The 13,471-nt window shown below is 37.6% G+C and overlaps 1 protein-coding gene across 2 annotated transcripts in view; it reads left to right on the forward strand.

Annotated features, from left to right (window-relative positions):
* The window catches only part of XKR6 (XK related 6), a 91,031-nt gene extending 77,783 nt beyond the window's left edge, over nucleotides 1-13,248 (forward strand). The window contains exons 2-3 of one of the 2 annotated variants that reach the window (XR_015726538.1): nucleotides 6,342-6,454; nucleotides 8,467-13,248. Coding sequence is in view for 1 of the 2 variants with exons in the window: in XM_087866596.1 (XP_087722722.1) it covers nucleotides 8,467-8,515 (49 nt within the window). In the remaining variant the exon portion in view is untranslated. The remainder of the gene's footprint in view (nucleotides 1-6,341; nucleotides 6,455-8,466) is intronic. The other variant, XM_087866596.1, reaches the window with a different exon arrangement.
* The last annotated feature ends 223 nt before the right edge of the window (nucleotides 13,249-13,471 follow it).

Here is a 13,471-nt window from a genome sequence, read left to right on the forward strand (position 1 = left end):
GACTACAGTATAGAGTAAACATAACTTTTATATGCACAGAAACCAAAAAAGTCGTTTGACTTGCTTTATTGCACTAGTCTGGACCAGACCCGCAGTGTGTCTGAGGTATACCTGTAGTCACTTGCTGAGATTAGAGAAGATTCTGTGTGTTAAAAGCTTATGGCTAGCTGTTTAGAGAATAGTATGAGTAGAAATCATGCTGCAAAGAGCTAGGTGATGAAGAGTGGTAAATGCAGTCCCCCTGCACTTGGATTAAAACCCCAATTCCTCAGTGTGCTGTTTGAGACTGGGTGATCTGGCTCATACCTGTTTGCTCTTCTTCTGTATTCTCTGCCCACATTGCCCTTCTTTCTGATCCTCAGGTCACCGTATTCTTTCCTAAGGACTTCGACATGGCTAGTTCCCCTCTACCTGAAATGCTGCTTCTCTTATTCTTTGCCTAGCCAATTCCTGTTCAGCTTTTAGCTATCAGCTTAAATGCCACTTCCTGTAGGAGACCCCACCAGGGCTGCCCTATAAGTCCACATAAGCTGCACATCCCGGAACACCTAGCCCAGGAAGAGAAGAACTGAAAAGAACCTGCTGAGTTTGTGCAGAGTGCAGCCCAGTCTAAATTCAGTCCCCTGCTGATGCTCTGTCATAGCCTCCAATGTTACTGCTTCATGACAACATCTCGCACCCATAGATATCTCATTATCTGTGTAATGAAACCATAAGCTCCCTGAGGGAGGAGCCATATCAGTTTGTATCCCTAGACCCTGGCACGCAGTCAGGAAATATTTTTCAGGAAATATTTTTAAATGAATGAACCAACTCTAGATCACTCTTCAAATTTGGCAATTAGCAGTAAAGAAAAAGAGGAAGGACATTAGCTGAAATGAGTCATGTATTCAAGGAAATGAATTAGGGATTGGTCCAGGATCAGGAAATCTGAATGTGTCTGTAGGCAAAAGGAAAGGAGCTATTCCAGGACAAACTGAAGAAGTAAATGGATTAAGGCTCCACAGGAGTTATGTGACTTAAAAACAAGTCAACCTTCAAAGATCCCTGTTTATCCTTAAATAGGAGAGAGAAACTATTCAGAAATAAGAATCTATTTGTGAGGGCTCAAGGAAAATTAGATATAAGAATTAATCTACTCATAAGTGCCACAACACTTTCAGTTATAGTGACTTGATAGCTAAAGAAAAGTATTAGTGGAAATGTTTGGGGCAGCTGGGTAGCTTAGTCAGTTTAGTGTCCAACTCTTGATTTTGGCTCGGGTTATGATCTCAGAGTCATGAAATCAAGCCCTTGCATCAAGCTCCGTGCTGGGTGTGGAGCCTGCTTAAGATTCTCTCTCTGAAAAAGAAAAGAAAAGAAAAAATGTTTAAAATTATGTACATAACAGTGAGTGTGGTTCACAGTCAGACAATGCCTTGTCAGAGTTATATCCGTAGATCCGTGTCCCTTTTAGAGGTAGAGGATTCCTTCAAGTGCCAAAATCTGGTCCTGTCTGGGTAATTATGACTTATCTTGCTGAATAATTGAGGAATTCTATCTCTGGTTAGTGCCAGTTGGGGCAAATGCGAGAGTAATTGTAGAGTTAAGACCATGTTTTAAGTGTATGAATACTATTTTGTAGCACTTTTTGCTTTGTTCTCTACCTGAGAGACTGGGTTTCTTAAGTGACGTTTTACTGGGAATCCTGACCAGTTTCACATACTCTGTAAAGTGGGCGTCACATAAAACGGCAAGATTGTCATTGCGAAGGAGTTGGGTTTGTGGAGTCTGAGATCACTGAAGAAGTCAGTAACAGTAGCACAGTTTTACTAGACTGGCAGTGTCTCTGTAGGGTGGAAGATTAGGATAAACAATTGATAACTAACTTTGTGGCACACGGGGGGCTATTGGTTAGCTCATTAAGTCTGTGAAGGTAAATTCAGAACCTTGTAACCTGCCCCTTATGTATACAAGTAGGAGTGAAAGTGTCCTGTGTAGACCACAGTGTGGTGTGTAGATTGCAGAACGTTTAGAAGAAGCAAGTGGTGGCCAAGTTTAAGAAGCACAGTGCCCCAGGGGCACTGACAGTTAATTTCACAGGTGAAAGCTGAGTGAATGCCTATGTGGTCCTGACCTCATACGAATCCTCACACTGACCGGGTGCCTGGTGACACATGACTCAAGACTGTAAATCTCTTTCCATTTTGAGAAATCAATGTATAGAGTTTAAAATTCTGAAATAGCAAAGCATCCCCGAAAAACATTTTAATTGTAGAATAATAACTTGTGTTACAAAAATTATATACTCTATAGTATATAATATAGAAAGTGGTAAGTAAAAAGTCCTTCCTCCCCCATTCTCATGTTTTAACAGTTTGTTGGGTAACTTTTCATAGATTTCATTTCTTCCTTCATCTTTTCTTTTCTTTTTTTTCTTTCTTTTTTTTTTAGATTTATTTGAGGGAGGGGGAGAGAGTGTGTGTGTGTGCCGGTTGCGGGGCAGAGGGAGAGAGAGAGGATCCTCAAGCAGACTCCCCAGTGAATGCGGAGCCCTGCGTGGAGCTCGATCCCAGGACCCTGAGATCATGACTTGAGCTGAAATCAGGAGTTGGCCAGTTGGCCGCTTCATGGACTGAGTCATCCAGGCGCCCCTCATTTCTTCCTTTCTTACCTGTCTTGGCATTCCTTTAAAAAAATACTATTTTTGAAAACAAAATACTATTTTTGAACAGAATGACATATATCTATTCAGTAATGTTATTTGTGCACTTAATAGTATATCTAAGACGCCTTTCCATAGCTCTATGAGATGCAATAACTTTTTTAACCAGCTTCTTTTTGGACGCTAGGACACTGGGCAGACACTGTGATTGTTTTCCAGATTTTTTCTTTCATTTTTTTGTATGTAAATAGTCTCTACAGATATCAGTCTGAAGGATCTAGCCCTAGAAGTCAAATTTCTGGGTCAAAAGCATGTGGGTTTTTAAATTTTAGTAGATACTACCATCGTTCTTCAAAAATTTAGGATCTGCTTATACCTCTCCCAGTGGTATATTTGAGTGCCCTATTTCCCACACTCTTGAATATAATCATTACCCATTGTTAAGCATCTCATTTTGATTTGCATTTCTTAAATTTTGAGTGAGTTTAGAGATACTTTCATACATTTGCAGGTTATTTTTATTTCCCAGTTTATCGTCTGTAATCATCACCTGTGTTTCAGTGGCTGTCTTTTTCTTAGCAATTTATAAAAACTCTGTGCATATTAAATTTTTGCTGCAAATATTTCCCTCGGCTTATTGTTTATTTTTTGCTTGCACTTGTTTTTTTGTTTGGTCTTTGCTTTTTTAAAAATCAGTTGTGGATTTGTTTTGTTTGATTGTTTGTTTTTTGGCTCCTAGGCTTTATGTTATGATTAAAGACCTTCCTGTACTGCAAAATTAATTTAAAAATTTATAACTTCATGTTTTAACTTTAAATGTGGTTTGTCTGGAATTTATTTTGGCTTAAAGAATGAAGGTAGAGAGCCAGCCAGTCGTAAGTTTTCCACATGGCTAACTGTGGCCTAAATACCATTTTTTGAGCACACTCTTCTTTCCATAGAATCCTTAAATTTGAGAGTTGAGGTTTTCTGTCTGATAAATATTTTGTGTTTACAGTACCATTTAGGTAAAAGAGTATGGAGTTGCACTGGGAAAGCTGTGCAAGTAATATTTATTATAGGATTCCCATGTAAATTAAGGCTGCTCCCATAACTAAACAGTACAAGGAATAAACAGCTTATGATTAGGGAAAAAAAAAGCATGTTTATGGTTTTTGCTTAGATTAGGAGATGAGAGATGTGTATGTGTCAGAAGGGAGGTCTTAGAATGTGTAAAGTACGAGGAGCCAAAAGTAAACTCTAAGAAGAGACCATAATAATCAGGTTGCAGGTTCACTCCTAGTGTATCATGTAACCATTTTTGTTAAAAAACAGAAAACAGTCTAAACTAAGGAAATTATTTTCATGAGAATGTATTTTACATTGGATGTTCTTAAAATAATAGACATTTTTATAGAAATTTGGGTCTGTGATTTGTTGACATTTATAACTAACGTACTGGAATTCATTGATCTTACTATAGGAGAGACCTCACTGTGACATTCCTGATGTGACAAGTAGAGTTTTATGATTAGTATAGCTTAAGACTGAGTATAAGGGTACTTGCCTTAGTAAGCTATAAAACATGCCTTCTGAGTCATAAAATCTTATTACTTTATCATTAAAGCCCTTGATCAGAGTGGGAGTAGTGAAAGGTGTGGAAAGGATAGTGGCATGGTGTTTGTCATTGCATTCCTCCGGGCTGCGTGCACTGGTTCAGGGAAATCATAGGACTGTAACTTGTAAAACAAAGCAGACTACCACTGAGGCAAAAAGGAATGAAGATAAAAGTTACTTAGGGGAGAGATCCAAGTTTTGGAAAGGCGGATGAAACCTCTTGCTACTTTTCGTTTTTTGCCAAAGAATGGGAGCAAACACGAGTTGAGAGGAGCTGTGGGCTAAAGGATAGGTTCTGTGTTGCTGGGGGACACTTCTGGATTTACAGATAAGTGAATGTCCGAGGAATCAAGTAGAAAAAGTGTATCTATCAATTAATTATGTTTTCTCTGAAATTTACTGAAACTGAAAGGAGCAGATACCTATGACACTTGTGGTAAAGGAAGGAGGAGTGACTGCTTATAAATAAGACCAGCGTTCAGTTTTCCTTGATTAAAATTTGAATATATCAGAATATGTAACTGTTAGAATCATTTTATGAATATCAGTGGGAAATGAACTTCCAAAGCTTATTGATTTTTAAAAAAAGTATTTTCACTTGATGCAAACCATAACCTAAAACCTAGGTAAAACTCAAAACAATTCTTTTCTTCTTTATTCTAATTATTTAAGTGTAAATTACAAGTTGTTACTTTAAAGAGTGGCTCTGAAACCTATAAACTTCAGAGTCAAACAATTTAATTTTGTCACATTTGTCTAGATGGTAAATGTAGTTGGACTTCACAAGAAAAATTACGGAAGATAAGCGAACTCAGGAAAGTGTTTACTACTCTTGATTTAAGATGAACATTGAGCTTAAATTGATTCCTTTTGATGTTTTTTTGGTAATGTGCTGTGTTCCCACAAATTAAAGGCTTTTATACATAGATCCAGCAGAGAAATGCAAAGCATTAAACAGTAATGTTGTTAGTGTAGACTCTAGTGATAATTTAGTAATTCTATATAATGGAAGTATGTGAATGGTGTAAAAAATCTCATAAGCTATTAGTCTTCGTTACACTACAGTTAGGGCTGATTCTTGAAGTGTAACTTGGGCGGCAGAACCTCTGAATTTTAAATTATGGCTTCAGTTGAATGAAGGACTCTTACATTAAGTGATTTTTGAAGGTGCTTGGCTGATTTAACCTTGCGAAATAGTGTGAGATGTTTGTATTTGGGATTGAAACTACCAGTGCTCTCCAAGTGGAGGAGAATTAATTTGCAGGATTCGTGAGGATTTTGGAAATACAAGCTTCACACTACAGAGACCAAATAATGGCTGGATGTCACTTGCAGCGCAAGATTTAGGCTTCTCAGTGGATTTTGTTTTAAATCCTGCAGTCTCATTCTCTTGTCATAGAATATCTACTGCCCTCCTCCCTCTCATGGAAACACCACAATCCTTATTTCTGTCTCCTTAGCATGATAGCCCGGAGTTGAAACAAAAACTCAGGAAATTGAAAGCGAGGATCCCACTTGCTGAGGCCCGGAACCCGGCTCTCCTGTTCCAGTGCTTAGAAACATTCGGTACTTGTGGAATGAGTGAATGCCTTATTTTGATTGTAGAAAACAAGTTACTTTTCATGCACTAGCAGCGTTGCTGTTGGAATTCGGAGTTTCTAAATAGGGAAACATGTATTTCTAGGGCCAGCCCGTTGTTCTGGTTAAGCATTACACTTTCTTTGCTTGCCTTGGTTTATTTGCATAAAGAGATCCAAGTGCTATCCAGTGTCATTAGCTTCATTAATGGTATATTTTTATATTTAACTTCGTAAAAAAAAAAGAGAGAAGGAACGTTTCAGAATCTCAGGAGCGTAGCTCTGTAGAACCGCTTTGGTATTAAATTATCATCGTTACTCATTGTTAGTATTACGCCTGGCAGCTGATGGAATAAGAAGAGCCTCCTTTCATCCTAAATAGGATTGTGATGCTCTGGATAGAAATATGTGCATTTTCATTTTTCTGTGATAAAAATGGCTTCTGATATTTTATATATTTTAGTGTCATGTTAGAGATTTCATTCCATGATCATTTGTTCATTCACATGTATTTTTATTTTTAGCTCTAAGCGAAAGACATGAGGCCTAAGACTGAGATGAGGTTGTTTTGAGGCCATCTGATTTCTGACTAGAAGGTGTGCGATCGCCTCGACCCGAAACCACTTCAAACAGAATGGTAATGGCAAAACCTAAGAGAAAGAGAGGCCTTCATGTTTTTCCATGTCTGTTCTCTTATCCCAATTCCTTCCCCTTTAAGGAAAAAAAACCCTTAAGTTGTGAACAAAAAGTATTAAACAACATGCTGATATAGTCTAACTAAACTGGTTCAAATGTAAAGAGTTGTATAAATTGACTTATTAATTAAGCCTTTTAGAGTTGTTTAAACTTTTTAGTGACCTCTAGTGATCTACTTAACTAGTGACAAAATATTCATGTGGTAACACCTAAGCCATTAGGAATTTGCAGATTGAAATAATTGTCTTCCTTTGATAACTAATAGGGTTTGCTCTTCAAAAGGACTGAAGACTTAGTTTTTCAGGCTAGAAAGTAAGGGTTCTTGTCACTGCTTTCTTTTGCTGTCATAAAAAATTTTGATGTCTTCTGTATGCTTTTTTGTTTTCTTTTTAAGATGTAAAATCCTATGAAGAATGTTAGTGGTATCAGTTCACTCTGCTTTAATTATTGCAGGTAACTTAGTTCAGAATCTGTTTTATAGTTGAGGAGAATAGCACTGTTTGTCTTCATTACAGTAAAACTTGTTTTTGAAGCATACTGCTGTTTATTAAGTTTATTCCAGTGGACCATGTCCTGTTAAAATAATGATGTCGCATAGCTTAGAAGGCAGTTACTAGGCTTAATTCCCCTGGGAATAGAAGTCCAATAGGTTCTTTGCTTGAGTTCAGATTCTATATTAAGCCATCTTTTCAGAGTAAGTGGTTATTTGATCTTGCACTACACGCAACAGCGTTCATAGCAAAAACAATGTCACAAATTTACTTCTGTTAAGCCTAAATTATACATTTAATTGATGGCCTGCCAAGAAAATGAGATCGTCATCCCATTCCAGAGGATGAGACAGGGCAGAGTCTACAGAACCGTGACAACATTAATGTACTTTTAAAAGTCACACTTATTTTCCTGTTTTCTTCCAGGGGCTCAGTTCTTGCTCTACTTCTGCATTTCCTCATTTCTCTACAAACAGTATTTTCTCCAATGTCGAGAGTGACTTACATTTTTAAAATGTATTTTTATCTGTATTCATGGCTTTCTGTGATGATAGACTTACTCACGTGCCATGTAAACCCAGGCACTATTTAGGTTGACTGGAGTGTAATGATTTTATATCTGTGATCTCAGTTTATACTTAAGTAAGTCAGTCTAGCTTTGTCCTAAAGAGAAACAGTACACAACAGGTCGTTTCTTTGTTTTCCGTATCTGCTGATGTGTTGTTTTATTCTTCTGAAATGTGAATTTTGAATTTTGCTTTTCTATGGAAAAATTAAAGAGGCTAATCTAAAAAGCATCGTGTTTAAGCCTATAGTAGGAGAATTGTTCATATAGTTCACTTTTGTGTGTTAATGCTTTAATGAGAAATAAGTACTGATTGTTCTTAATTTTTGAAATTCTTGTTTCTTATGTTTACCCAAATAATTTTTTTTTCAAATAAATCCTATCTACATTGACCCTTTTTGAGGTTAGAAGAACTTTGAAGGTCATCTTTTCTATTTCATGTGCTAAGAGTTAATGGGATAAAAGTACAAAGACTTTAACCACTATTAATTGGCTAAAAACATGGTTTCCAAAGGCATGTGTTATATAAGAACCCAGTCAGTAATTTCATTTATGCATCTGAATGTCTGTCACCATAATGATAGCTTTTAAAAGAAAATCTAGAACTAATGCCACTTTAATTTAAAGCCTGAAACTGTAAATGTGAAGATATTTGGATCCAGTAAATATTAAATAGGTGATATGTATGAGTATAGTTTAATATTTTTTTAATAAGTAAACTGCCTTGTTTCTAAGCAAAACTTTACTGTTAGACTTAAGAGCTTATAACTATAAGATGAGAAAGAAACATTAACTTAAAAATGTTGTTTTGAAAATTATAAAAGTAAATATTGACCTTTTCTAAAAAAGTTTTTTCCTTTTGACATTGTTTAATTTTTTTTCCTTTTTGTTTTTTAGGTTTGCAATTTTTTTTGGTGATGGCATGTTCAGAATCTTGGATCCCTAAGTTGAATATGTTGGAAATATTTAGGAACTCTGGAAATTATTGTTTTGTGTATATAATGACTTACTAGGTGAATTAGTAGATTTAATAAAAAAGTATATAAAAGAATAGGTATTATAATTTTGTGTTTCTAAGTTGACATGCATGTCTCAAATTCTCATCTATCAGTATTAGTGTCATTCCCTGGAGACAGTTATATTTTGAAGATTTGGGGGTTTTTACAGACCCCGTGTTTTCCCAGGCAGTTCATGTAATCCTCATTACCATGCCAATTTGGTCAGCTCCTTTTCCTTTTTATCTACCTTGCTGTGCACTGAGATCAGAGGTAATTATTGATCAGGGGGAGATCAAGTGGCAATCCCAGAGGTAGTAGTAATTACAGAATTTCAGCCTGGAAATGACCTCAGAATGGTCTGTCTTAGAATATGTAAATTATATCCAAATACACTGTGACCAGATGCTGCTGACTTTCGAATTGGATATTATTATGTAGGACAGAAGTGCTAATGAGGAGGAAAGAGAGCTGTTCTGTTTCACCTCTTCCCTCTCTCCCTATTGTTGGGTGCATTAATTAGTGGAAAGTAAGATGGCCAAGAGGTAGACAGTATAAATGGAAAGGAGAAAAACAAAACTTGAATCTCCAAGAAGGAATACTTCCCCTTAAAAATTCGGAAGTTAGCTCTATTCCAGGGACCTGAGCACACCAATTTAAAACCAGAGGCTCACTGTCCTGTAGGCCCAGAATGTGAACTAGGCTATGCTTGGCCAGAGGAGTAGCTGGAGAACTTGCTTTCTGACAGGGGAGTCAGACAGTCCTTGGGTGCGTCCGTGGTTGACTGCTCAGATGAAGAGATGCTCAGATGAAGAGATTGAGGAACGTCATGGGTAGTTATTTTGATAGTCAAATACAGCAGCCTCCCTATCTGTCGACCAATACTGTGGAAAGATTGCTTTTTAAGACTGTTTAGAATAGCTTGAAAAAGGATCCTAGGGAAAGGCTGAGGAGAATTCAAGGAGCTATAGAGACTGAGCAGTAGGGAGCTCAGTAGAATGTTAATGTATCTGTTTATTGCAAGTTTTATTATTTGTAGATTAACCAATAATGTGGAAGTTTGTGTATGACCAAAATTTTCATAATGTTTTCTATTAAAAGGCTTCTAGAAGCTAAATAAGATACACTGTAGCACCCCCACCCCTTTGCTTTGCTTTGTTTTAAGAGGATTTGACTGATAATATATTTAATAGATGTCACAAAGAAAAAATAAGATTTTTAAAAATCAAGTTACATTTTAATTTAAATGTATGTTGCCTATTTGCTGTACTTTTCGCGTTACAACTGGCTTTTAAAAAAACTCTCCTTCTGTGATACTTTTGTCAATAGAGGTGTTTCCTCTTAGCCAATTCTAGCCACAGTGTTGACTGGGCTTCAGCATTTGATATACCCAGAAGGAATTAGGCAGGAAAAAACTTGGTCTCTACTGGAATGAATATTTTAAAAGCCTCCTTAGATTCTGAACACTTTGAGTACAAAGGAAGGAGACCCAAGAGAGGGAATAATGTAAGAGCCCAAGAATAAAAAATGGTGGTGGGGGTGGGGGATAAACCCTTACACAGCTAACCTCGGTGTAATAAGGGAAGGAAATGAAGTTCCTGGAGATGATGAGGTGGTACATGAAATCCCAGGACAGCAGGCGTTCTGGTACTCAGTTGGGTAGTTCACGCTAGCAGGCGGTAGCATTTTAAGGCTAGTGGCAAGTGATCTGGGGAAATATTAAGGTATTTCCTAACAATGAGTTTGATTTTTATTTTAGTGTGTTATAAATGGGTATGCAACTCAAAGATGAACATAATTCAAGATAAGTATCTTCGATCTTAGAGAAAACATAATAAAAAATGGATCTTTTGTCCCTATTGTATAACTTTAGAAAGTAATGTAGGATACAGAGCATAATAGAGAATTGATGGCATGAATATAATCAGTATTTGATGGTTGCTTTCTAGAAACTCCTAAGTAAAACCTTACATTTGTTTAATGTTGTCCTTAGTTGTACTGTAACAGAATTTTAGTGGGAAAATGTGTACCTTCTTGGGTCACCGTGCTCCATAGTCTGGCATATCATTGTGAAAGTTTAGAAACCTGACTCAGTTTACCCAGGGAGGAACACAGGTCTTCGTAAATTGGGTACGTTTCGACCCCCTTTTGAAAATCCTAAGGTAACTATGGATCCTTTCTCCAACAAGACAGCAGTTTCTGAGGGTGGGGGGGCTGCCCTTGGTTGTCAGGTCAGGAAGCCCTGATCTAAAAGATCATCTTTGTTTTTCTTCTGACCGTGCTCTGACTTTATTGTCACTCTCTGTCAGGAGTTCTCTGTCGCCTTTGAAGGGACCTTCAAATCTTGAAGGACACTTACTGCCTTACACATTGAACTGAAGCCGCAGGCCCAGAGCTTTGTGATATAATGGAGCAAACACTGTCCGCAAAGAGCTGCCCCACAAGTACAGTGGTAACAGTAGGGCCTGAGGCCTGAAGGTGTGGCCCAGCCTCCCAGCCAGTACCTTCCTACTCCATAGGAAGTTGAATATTAATGTTCTGTTTTTTAAATGAGCATATTTCTTTTAAGATCTCTGTTATAAAGGTTTTCTGCCTGAGTGTGACTTTTTCCTCATGTGTTAGGATGTCACATTAATGGTGTAAAATGTGTACTTCAAATTAACATAGTACCTGGGAACTTGGGATTCTGTTACTTTGTGACTCTGAAATTTATAACACATTTTCAGGAAAATCGTTGAGATTCCCAGATAATTCATTCTTAACTCCTTTCAAGTTCCTGAATCTATAATTGTTTCTGAACCTTATTAAGCCATTTATAAGATTAGACAAAACTGTCTTCAGTTCATATTTTGACACAGAATGGATACATTTGATTTATCTTACTAGAAATGTGTTTTGACAGAAAATTGTATTTGAGTGGCTCTAACCTTCATTTTGGAATCCCATCCCCTGCTTGTTATGTTGTTCATTGGGACTTTCCTACAAAATACAGCTTCGCTGAGAAGATCATCCTTGAAAAATCAGGAAATGTGAAGAAACTAATTTGGGGACTGAGTAAAGAGATGGAAGAGCACCGGCAGATTGACTGCGCAGCACACTCTGGAAACACCTTACACTGCGTTGCTTTTGTACATGAACCGGTTTGACTGTGTTATGAACTGGACCTAGAGAGAGAAAACCACCTCATAAAATGTATCTTGAATATAAGAAATAATACACTCTGGCCTCTAAACGCATTTCTGTCAGAACAGTCTGCTCTTGAGGACGCACACTGATGGAGGGAGCCTGGGTCATTGCACTCGACTGAAAGCTAGACATCATGTATTCTGGGTTTGAAGGTGTTTTTAAATTTCCTCTTGGAATATAGTGTTTGGGGCTTTTACGACATCTGTCTCCCATGTGCCTTTCAAGTCCCCTGAGAAAGGAGCCTGAGCTCATCTGTGCCCCTAATGCTTGTTCTCTGTCGGCACCGTTGACTTAAATGTGAGGAAAACATGGAGCATATAGGATTCCAGCATCCTATTAAATCCGTCCTGCTTATCCCTTCCAGGTGATTGTGTTACATTTCCTTTCCAGCTCTTCTAAATGTGGCCCAATGTTAGCCCCTTGGTTAGGTCAAGATAGAATTAAAACCACACCATTTCAGGCCTCTTCCTTCCCATTGTCCTGTTTTGTTCTGGCCACGATGGGAGGTTGGCAGTTGCCTTACTGTAAGAGTCCACTTGTGTCCTTTCATTTCCATCTCCCTTCCTGCACATTCTGGTGTAGAAATAAAACAAATCTAGACTTGGGGCTCTCGGCTGCATAAGGTCTGCGTATATAAATTCACAGCACTGTATTTAAAATACAGCCTTTTAGCTGTGGTGTTGACAGTCTCCTTTGTACCTCTGCCCTGTGCTGGGCACTCTGCTGAGTGTGGCGGTCCCCTCTTCCTCTGCACCACCTGATTCTCGTGAGGCCAGGAATAGACCTCACGGTGCCTTAGGCACAGGGAGAACCCCAACTGACCTGTCTGTAAGCTTGCTGGTTCCTGGGGTCATGAGATAATGAGGTACTTGAAGAGATCCTTGTGTCCTCCCCCAGATCTAGTCAAAGCAGATCATGTGCAGAGAAAGTCATCATGTCCATAGGACCTTGAAAGCAAGATTTGTCAAAAAATAGGCCAAATTTCAGGTTAACCATGAACCCACATTAACTATCCTGGTGTGTCTTACTTTAAAAAAAAAAAAAAGTATCCCTTAAGAACATTATCATATTACCGTGACGTGCAAAGTGTGATATTACTTTAAAAAAAAAAAACTTTTACAAGTAGCTTTCAGAAACGTGCAAATATATTTTGTGTAAAAGAGTATATATTGTGTGTAATAATTTTCTGATTCTTGGTCTAATAAATATTAAGTGGTCTCAGTATTTAAAACCTAATAGTTTGAAATTATTTTTTGAGTAAAATTTTAAAGTATATATAATATTTTTACTTTTCATGTAATGTGCAGGTATTCTTAGAATACTTGTTTGTTTTCCACGTGTAAAACTCCTGTGAACAGGGTCTGTGTCTTCAGTAAGAGTTTCTAAAGCTTTGGCTGTAATTACCAAGTGCTTGGGATTGGGCTGGCTGGAAATGCATATTGAGCTTTTCTGTGTATGTAGCAAACTTTGTCCAAATAAAGTAGCTTTGTACCTTGAAGGAGCTTTTAGTAATTAAATTTTTATTAAATATGGGCAAGTTAAAGGAGAAGAAATGAACAAGAGAATCTGTAAATGAGGGTCTCAATTAGTGGTCTGCAACCTTTTGTTGTCAAAGGTAACAGTGGTAGTGAGTCGGTGGAAATGGGGTAGGGGCGGGCTGTGTCATTTGAAGAGAAGAGAAAGACACCCATCTGGCATCAGTAGTGGGGGGTGGGGGTCAG

This window comes from Ursus americanus, chromosome 13 (genome assembly GCF_024610735.1).
Source record: "Ursus americanus isolate L20-20 chromosome 13, mUrsAme1.1.p, whole genome shotgun sequence".
NCBI lineage: Eukaryota > Metazoa > Chordata > Mammalia > Carnivora > Ursidae > Ursus > Ursus americanus.